At 44.4% G+C, this 10,000-nt stretch overlaps 1 protein-coding gene across 2 annotated transcripts in view; it reads right to left on the reverse strand.

The window, feature by feature from the left end:
- Positions 1 to 4,978: 4,978 nt before the first annotated feature.
- The window catches only part of si:ch211-236d3.4 (protein FAM107B), a 48,474-nt gene continuing 43,452 nt past the window's right edge, over positions 4,979 to 10,000 (reverse strand). For both annotated transcript variants that reach the window (XM_063214913.1, XM_063214912.1), the window contains 2 exons: positions 8,875 to 9,025; positions 4,979 to 6,222 (listed from right to left, as the gene is read on the reverse strand). In XM_063214913.1, coding sequence (XP_063070983.1) covers positions 6,100 to 6,222; positions 8,875 to 9,025 — 274 coding nt within the window. In that variant the 3' untranslated portion in view covers positions 4,979 to 6,099. The remainder of the gene's footprint in view (positions 6,223 to 8,874; positions 9,026 to 10,000) is intronic.

The following is a 10,000-nucleotide window of genomic DNA, read 5'->3' on the forward strand; positions in this document are numbered from 1 at the left end:
AGACGCCTCTGAATGATCTTTGTTACAACCTGCCTTCCTTAGTATACAGTAATCCGACTAATCGTGAACAACAGTGCTGCTGCTGGAATTCAGCTTATTTGTTGTAAAAACCATCGATGGAGGCTGCTTTTGGCACTTCGCTTTGTCCCCTGATCACGGAACGGTCTCCCAGAGGCAGCAAGACTAAGCACATCTCTTGCAGCCTTCAAGAAACAACTAAAGACCTTCCTCTTTCGAGAGTATCTACTAGACTAATGCTTGAGCTGGCCTTGCCCCAGGGCAGACTCCTGACATGATGTTTAGTTTAGTTTAGTTTGTGTGTGTGTGTTTGTGTGTACTCGTTATTTACTCTTTATAAAATAAATAAATAAATAAATAAACTAACCCCTCTTTGCAACTGCACTTGTTGTTCTGTATATCTCCTGTGCACTTTGTATTTGCTTGTGATGTTGGCTTGATTATGTCCTCTTTTGAAAGTCGCTTTGGTTATAAAGCGTCTGCCAAATGCCATGTAATGTAATGATCAGGCGACTTACCTGCCTCACAGGCGTAGGTGGTGAGCATCACGACTAGGAGAGAGGCGGCCGAGTCCACACGGAGCCCCATCGCGATGCGTTTGACAGCTTTTGTGCGCTGGCCCGGTCAGCCTCGGGCTACTTTGTACGGCAGGTGTGGCAGGGGTGTGTGGTGTGGAGAGGGAAGGCCACACCCCTGCTTACCTGCCAATACTCTCACTTCTGTCTGCCCTCTCTCCTTTTTTTTTGCAGAGGAGCTACATAGCCTACCTCCCTGCCTCCAGCCAGGGCTGCTGACAGCATTGGCCGGGCCCGGGACAAAGTCATCTAAAAGATCCCCCCACTCAGTGGTGTAGTCTACGTTGAACGCGGGTATACGGAGCATACCCACTTCTAAATTTCAGGGATTTCAGTATACCCACTTAAAATTGATTGATCCATTGTTTTGAATAGCACAAATATATACAGTATACCCACTTCAAAAAATGCTCAAATATACAGTATACCCACCATAAAGAAGTAGACTACACCACTGCCCCNACTCAATATGGAATATGCTAAAGACAAGTCAATTGTGGGCCCCCTCTATCCCTGACCCGGGACACCGTACTCCTTTTGTCCTCCTCCTGTTAGGTTCCCTGCCACCGTCACTCCTCTAATGGACAGGACAAGGTGTGTGTGGGTGCAGGGCTGAGAGGAGTGGAGTGGAAGGTGGTGGAGGAGTGAGAGGAGTGGTTATAGGGGGAAGCCACAGGGAGCGCTCTCATTTCCATGGTCCCTTTTCGGGCCCGGTCATGCTTGGGTAGGCCTGATAAGACGGTGGAAGAAGGACACTTTAAGATGGAGGCCGAGATTCCATATTATTAGCCCCAGGAAGCCCTAGGTGGTGAAGTGAACATCCCGTGCCAGTGGGGATTCAGAGGGCAGCGGGGTCAATTAACCGGCCGCTGTTGTTTAGCCCCACGTGAGGATTGGGGAAGAGACAGACCCTGTTGTTCGCAAGCCACAAGCAACTTGGTTAAACGTGTGAAAGATTAGGAGCCTGTGAAAAACCCGTGGTTCCATTCCTGCTTTCTCTCTCTGGATCCATGTTGTTTTGGCTTAAGTGTTTTGGCCGTTTTCAAGGTTAAAGGAGAGAAGAGAAGAGAGAAAAAAAAGTTCACTTAGACTTTCTCTCCGCCATTCTCGCTGGCTGCCTATTTCATCTCCTGAGTTGACATTGAGGTCGACAGTCATTCAGTTCAGGTTCACCTGAAGACGTGCGGCAAACAATTAGCCTCCTGTTTAGCCAAGCGCTACAAATCGGATCCCGAAGATTCGTGGGGATTATACAGATTGCAGGGGTTGATAGTGCATGGGTTTTTTTTGCACATAAAGATCCTGAGATGCCCCGTATCCTGTTACAGATTTAAATGCCTCCAGTAATTAAGACCTTATCAAGATGTCAGATTTACTCGGGGTCACGACGGTAAAAACTCTCCGTAAAATCTCAGGTATGCATAGCGTCTTACCTCACAAATTAAGTTTTTTTTTTCCATCTCCATTGTAGGATCGGCCAGGTAGAGTGGAGGAGACATTTTTTTTTGGAGGAAAAGGTTTTCTTTCCCTTTTGATAAACTGTTGGACAGTGTTGCCAGATTGGGCTGTTTCCTGCCCAATTGGGCTGCTTAGGATGGCCGTGTGCAGGTAAAAATCGCATTATGCAGAAAAACCCGCCCAATTTTTGCCATAGACATCAATAGAATTGGGCGGGATTTTGTGCTTCTAGGCGGGTTTTGCGCATTTTTTGGGCTGGAAATCATCAGCCTCATCTGGCAACCCTGCTGTTGGAACCAGGGAAGCCAACACGGGACAAATGGGTGAGATGTCCCAGGCCCAGGGGAGAAGGCGGGCCTTGAATGTAGGTCCCCATGACACTACATGTATCGAGAGGGGGGCTTTTCAGATGGTTTTGTCTCAGGAGCTGGCAAAGCTGTCAGCGACCCTGGTGGGAACATCTCAGAGCAAAAGTGAGAGCATAGTAGTATATACAGCACACACACACACACACACACACACACACACACACACACACACACACACACACACACACACACACACACACACACACACACACACACACACACACACACACACACACACACACACACACACACACACACACACACACACACACACACACACACACACACACAGTGACAGGTTTGTAAAATTCCACAGGAAGTGCTCTTGGTTTTTGCCGGCCCTTTTGGCCTTAGAAGATGGTGGCTGGCTCCCTCTAAATGGGCCCAATAGAGGAGATCCGAACCTGATATCTCATTGTAGACTCACTGGTGCATGATGGCGGAACGTAACATTTGAGCCATGCCGAGAGCCGCTGCCTCGGAGTAGGACAGAGGGGGAAAACAAGAGAGCTGCACAGGAAGTCTCTGTGTTGTGTAAGTGAACTCCAGCTCTCTCTCTCTCTTTCTCTGGTCCCGATAGTGGTGTTCAGTCAAAATATGAATGCATTTTTCACATAGCTCCCCACTCCCTCCACAAATAAAGGACGAAGAGTAAAAGAATGACATAAATTAAAGAGAAAATTTATGTTTTTTTTATTATCTTATAAAGTAGTACATTCGTTTCCTTGATTGATTGACATATTGTGGTGTTGCCAACTGTTCACCTCAAGTGTGGATGATTTTGAATACATTTTGGACGATATTTACAAATCAGACACCAAAGCAGAACAAAACAAGAACAGAGGAAAATATCTACAGCATCAAAATGCTTGAAATGATGCTAGTGTATTAATTCATATTAAGTGGCTCGAGGACGATGGAAAGGCAAAAATAAAAGTCTATCAAAACAAAACAACAGGATGCCAGAATATCTCGATAAAGTAGCTGACTTATCTGGCCAGGTCCAATAAAACCGATATACAAGTAATACAGATAAGACTGTATAGAATCATTCATTTGTACGTATGTCATTTTTTTTTAAACGAAACTCCTCTGTAACTCTTAATGATTAGTACAATGTACAGTTCTAAAGTGCCCTGTATTTGTCTTTGAAGAAAAGGGCCTTTACGAACACTGTTAAACTGTTCTAGCCCTTTGAGGAGTAAGGACTTTCCCCAGGTTCTTCTAGAATTTTACTTGAACACTCTACAGCTCCCATAGAAGTCTATGTTAAAAATCTTGCAAAGTCCTTATGACATCATAATGAGAACTCACAATTTGGGCAAAATTCTTATCACATATTTGTGATGGTACTCCTCAAAGGGCTAGTAGCCTACAGCTAAACAGTTCAAGATACAGTCTGTAGTAACACATATAATGCTCTGTTGCATTTCAGCACATTTCTATCTGATTTCGATCGCTGAAGCACTGCTGTTGTAGCCACTGACTGCGGCTTGTGAGCGTTAGTCAACTCTCTACACACCACTGCTCTGCCTGGCAGTGAAGGCACTGAAGTGGAGAGAGGCAGTGGCAGAAGTACCATGGCGTAGTAGTCTCACCTCGCTCCGATGTACCCGCACACAAACACACCTGGTGTGATCTCATCTGGGGCTGTACACGCACTGACTACTCCCACTGTGTCGTGACTGTGCAATGACAAGTTACTAGAGCAATTCCAGAACAATTTTTTAAAGTCTTTTTCTTTCTTTCTACAAATGATGACAAACGACGATAATCATTTTCCTTTCAAAAAGGAAAGAGAGAATGTTTCATCTTTTATCTTTTTTTTTATCTTTATTTATTTTTTTAAAAAGTGACTTGTGCCGATTGTGTCTGGCGAGAGAGAAGAAAAAAAATATTTTAGGTAGCGTGTCTTTCAATGTGTCTTCTTTAGGGTATTTGGCAGCTGTGAAATTAACAATCCTTGCACTGGGCATGGTTTGATGATAACACTGTTTTACGGCCTCTGAATGCTTCTTCTCAGAGGCTGCTTCCCTGGCTAGCGAAAGAGTGAAGTGCCTGAATGCCAAGACATAAGGAAAGATTTCTGGGGTCGTGGTGGGTACATCTGAAATATTCAGGGGAGCAGGTTCATTTCTCTTACGCCAAAGACATAAACATTTTCCACGTAGTGTGATCTCTTACTGTAACTCATTGAGATTAAATGAATCATCTCTCATTTCGCACTACTTTGGAGCAAAAACACCCACAGGAACAGCACAGTTAAAGGGGTATGCCACTATTTTGGGGCTTAATACAGTTAAAATCGTTGGCTGGGGTTTATAAAGGTGGTAAAGTGTCTTATTTTTCATGTAAGCCGTTGTCTTGTTTTAAGACAAGTTAAAAGAGGGAGTATGTCGCTAAGCTAGTGAAAGTCAATGCATCCGTGTAGCATGTAGCAATGCTACATGGATGCATTGACTTTCACTAGCTTAGCGACATACTCCCTCTTTTAACTTGTCTTAAAGCAAGACAACGCTTCACATGAAAAATAAGACACTTTACCACCTTTATAAACCCCAGCCAACGATTTTAACTGTATTAATCCCCAAAATAGTGGCATACTCCTTTAAGTGTTTACGCTGGAGGTTTGAAGAAGACATTTTGATGTCTTGTTGATGTTGGAAGGTCCAGCATGCTTTTGGAGCAGGTACCATGTGCACATTGTTTTATTTCAAAGCTCACTTCCTCACTTCCTCAGACCAAGCGCTTTGGCCTCACCCATCCCAGCATATACAGCTTTGTGCATGCGTGTGCTGTGTGTGTGTGTGTGTGTGTGTGTGTGTGTGTGTGTGTGTGTGTGTGTGTGTGTGTGTGTGTGTGTGTGTGTGTGTGTGTGTGTGTGTGTGTGTGTGTGACAGAGACAGAGACAGAGACAGAGAGAGAGAGAGAGAGAGAGAGAGAGAGAGAGAGAGAGAGAGAGAGAGAGAGAGAGAGAGAGAGAGAGAGAGAGAGAGAGAGAGAGATGGTCAAGGCACTGAAAGTCATGGCCAACCACGTTAGGACAGCAGGTCGTTAGTGGCGGTACTCAGCATCTCTCCTCTGCTCTGCCCTGTGACCATCACACCACACCGCACCGCACCACACCATACACACACGTATTACACGTATGTGCACTTGTGTCCATTCACACCATCCCCGTAAAAACAGAATGCACACACACATACACATGTCCGTCAATCCAGGGGCGTCGTACAGGGGGGTAAAGTGTGACCCAGTAACCAGGGCCCTATGTATACAGGGGGGCCCACACAGTGTTGGATTCATCAGAGGCGATTCTAGGGTGAGTTGGGGCCCCAAACGAAAATTCAAAAGAATGATCATTCACAACAAATCGCCACTACTGTAGTTTAAAGTCTTAGCTGTTATTCACCATCTATAGGCTTGGGGGCCCCAAGCGGCTGCCTGCCTAGCCTGGTGACAAGATGCTCCTCTGGGATTTATGTAGCTATATAGCTTGGGAGGTGGGGATGGGGATGGGGGGGGGTCCATTTGAGCTGATTGTACATGGGGCCCAAAATTTGCTGCTACGCCCCTGCGTCAGTAGATGTGTTCTCCTGCACTGTATTCCTGTATCTAGGGAGTTATGGTTGCTCCGCTCCGCTCCGCTCCTCTCCTCTCCTCTCTCTCTCTCCGTGTATTTACACCTCCTTCTCGCCCGTGTTTCCAAACGACGTTCTCCTGAGGTTCTCCTTCACCTTGATGAACTCTGGCGCGTTTTTGCTCCCGCCGCCCTCCTGCTCTTTCTCCTGCTCCTGCTCCATCTGCGTCACAAAGAAAGAACACAAAGAAATCATTTCAGCACAATATAATAATAATAATAATAATAATAATGCATTTTATTTAAAAGCGCCTTTCAAAAAACTCAAGGACACTGTACAGAGAGAGGGAAAATAAAACAAGACAGATTAACAGATTGTAAACAAAGAAAATAAATATATATAGAAAATGAATAAAAATGAAATAAAACAAAATAGAGTTAAAGAATCATAACGAATAGGCTAACTGAAATAGATGAGTTTTAAGTCTGGATTTGAACAGGGGTAAAGACTCAATATTGCGGATGTCAGGGGGAAGTACATTCCACAGCTGAGGAGCAGAGCAACTGAAAGCTCTGTTCCCCATGTACCTGGCCGCGCAGATTCTCACACACATAAAGGTCATGTTTTACTGAAGGGTTGAGTTGTGAGCAACTTGACTTCTTCTCAGAGCTTCTCAAAAGTCAACAGGAAATGAAGTTGCTTACGAACTAAATGCACCACATTGCAGTGGCATAATAAGCTCTGTAGCCTCTTACTGCAGATGGGGTTGCCGGCGGGCCTATTCACTATGTGCTGAAAATATTCAACTACATCATAACAACATTGCTATGACAGAACCGAGAGCCTTAAATAACAGATTAAGACATAGCCATTACAATTTTGGTGACAGTAAGGTTATAATATATGCTCTGCACTAAGGGATTCATTTCTATGGTTGCCATGCATCTCTACCATCCATGTGCAATACCTAGAGTGTTAAGACTACCTCTATTTTTTTATGTACAGTAGCTTATTCCTCACCATGCACATCAGTATTAATTCTATCAATATTGGTTCACCCTCACTTCATCTTTGCTATTGTTCTTTCGGATACCAACACTTCGCAACTTAATGTCTTTGCTGCTTAATTGAATTACACAGGAATGTGTGTACCAACAAATACAGACTACTGGAAGTATTGTCCTCATAATCCGTTGTGTAGTTAACAGCACTGTGCAAACCAGACTGGCATCTTCTGCCATATTTTGCATGCACCCAAATGGAGAGCATGAGACATATTCATTTATGTGGCTATTATAACCAATGACTATGGTAATCAGGGCCACACTGACAGCTTTGGCCAGACCCAAGACAAAGTAATCTGAAAGGGCCCCCCACTCAATATTTACAATGTGACGAGGACCCAATTGGGTCCCAGGACAGCTGACCCCTTTATCCCCCCTTATTGGCTTCCCTGATAGTGATAACTAGGGCTGGGTTCAAAAGATAGAATCGCGATCCAATATCGATTCACGTTCGAAAAGTGTGATATCGATTCACAACTTTGTGGAACGATCTTTTGCCGATGATTATAGGTGCTATTTTCTCAACCACATCCTGTAGCTTTCTTCCACATTCATATACACTAGGCCTACAGGCACAAATAAACACTGCCTGTTCAAGTAAATAGTGCCAGTGTTTTCCCACCTTTGTCTCTCATACCAAGTTTCCCACTTCTTTCTCTCATACCAAGGTGTTTGGGTTTTTATAGCGGGTCTTAGAATTTTAGGCATAAATGAGTTAAAGTGACAACCCAGCAATACAGAAGATCGATATTGAATCGGATCGGATCGGATCGTGAATCGAATTGGATCGTGACCTTCTGGATCGGAATCGAATCGATCCAGGAAATTTGGATCGATTCCCAGCCCTAGTAATAACCAATGATATACTGTACTAGAAGGTACTGTCATTGATTATTATAAACACCAAAAACGAAACAGTTTGGGTGTTTTATTCTCCTGCTGTAGAAACAAGAACATTACTGTAACAGAAAAGGGATGCAGTATTGTATTGGCCATTGGTTGGTCTGGAGCCTGGCCAATTGGGCACCATTTCCCAGAGCAGGCCTTGGGGTACCTCTGTGCTGAATGTGTTTGGCAGAGTGAGGGTAGGGTAAGCAAGAATGGATTACTGCACGGGGCCTACTGGGCTAAGGGCCAGGGGCCCAAGAGCCAAGGGGGGCCTGAAGCCCAAGACTCTGTGATACAAAAACCCCTACTTCATTATTTGAGTATATTAGTGTTAAATTGCACTTTAAATTACTGTATTTTCAAATTACCCCCCAACCCCAATTAACGAAGGCACTCTAACATCTCTGCTAAACCCTCCAAAAATCTTTTGGAACCTTGTGATGATGCCATGGAGGGGGGTGGGGGGTGGGGGGGCGCTTTCTTGTTGTCTGGCCCAGGGGCCCATGGAGTCCTCCTAATCTGTCCCTGATATGAGGGTATAAGTGTTGTATGTGTTCAGCATAGGGATGCAAATTATCGATTAATTCATTAATCATTAGTTGATAGCCTTATTGATCGATTTACGATTAATTGATGAGCAGCGTTTTCCCCCCAAAATCTCAATGTTTCAAGAAAAAAAAAACGACTCAATCTACAAATTCTTATTAAAAATCGAGGTAAAATACCACATTGAAATTAATTCTATTTCAATTCCTTAATCCAAAGGTGATTTAAATATTCCCACTATTCACACCCCTCTTCACACACACTCTTCACATGCCCATTTCACCTGGGTCTCTTGTCAGTTGAATTATCGATTAATTGCAATTAATGCTTTTTAATCGATTAATCGATGAATTGTTTGCATCCCTAAGTTCCGCACCTCCTCCAGCTCGCGCCTCCTCTTGAGGAGCTCCTGCTCCAGCGGTGAGATCTTCCTGCGGGCCTCGTCCTCCTGCTTGCGCTGCTTGATCATCTGCTCCCTCTTCCGCTGCTCCAGGACACGCTGCAGCTCGGGCTTGGGCTCCACACCCCTGAGACATAGTACAGTGTGTGTGTGTGTGTGTGTGTGTGTGTGTGTGTGTGTGTGTGTGTGTGTGTGTGTGTGTGTGTGTGTGTGTGTGTGTGTGCGTGCATGCGTGCATGTGTGTGCGTAAGAGAGAGAGCGTATGTGTGTGTGTATATGTGTCCGAGTTAGAAAGAAAGACAAAGACAAAAAAATAAGTGAGCACTGCAGAGCAGACTTTCAGTGTTTCTCTGTTTGTCCAGCAGAGGTCTCTCTAGTTACACTGAGGGACAGCCAGAATCTCTCTCTAAGCACTGTGAATATAACCATCCAGCTAAGATTCAATATAACATCGTATGGATATATTATGCATCATATCTTGTACCATATATGCAAATACAGAGAGTACATACACAAATATTACACTTCAACACACGTGTGTTTTCTAAATGGCAATATTAATGCAATTGCCCCAGGCTGGAGAATGTACTAGACTCCTTTATTTGTCTGAGGAGGTGTATTAACCTTTGGTGAGGGAATAGTGTCCTGTATTTCCTATGGTTTGATTTAGACTTTATTCTCTATTGCCCATTGCTATTATGACAACTAGCACTGGAAGTACTGTAATAGACTCTGCAACTGTAGGCTTAGCAAAGAAAGGGCAATAGGATCTTAATAGGAAGACCTGCAGGCTTATTATTATAGCCTAGTAAATCAGCGCCACCCACTGGACGCCAATTTTTTTTGGCTGGGAGTGGGTCTGGCCTCGCATCGTTTTAGTGGTCTGCCAGGCTTGCCAAGAATCTGGCAAACCAATCACAACGCAGATATTTGTTTTGAATCAAAGCGGGCAGGGTTTTGAGGGAGTGACGACGAAGCTCGCAACGTTGGGAAAGCACATCAATGAGAAAGATAGCGCTGATTGGTCAGAGCGCCGGCCTATTAGCACAGGCACGGTTTGAAAGACAACGGGTTGTTCTCATCAGCAATCTTGGGATGTACT

The sequence above is a fragment of the Engraulis encrasicolus genome, chromosome 14 (genome assembly GCF_034702125.1).
Source record: "Engraulis encrasicolus isolate BLACKSEA-1 chromosome 14, IST_EnEncr_1.0, whole genome shotgun sequence".
Classification (NCBI taxonomy): Eukaryota; Metazoa; Chordata; class Actinopteri; order Clupeiformes; family Engraulidae; genus Engraulis; species Engraulis encrasicolus.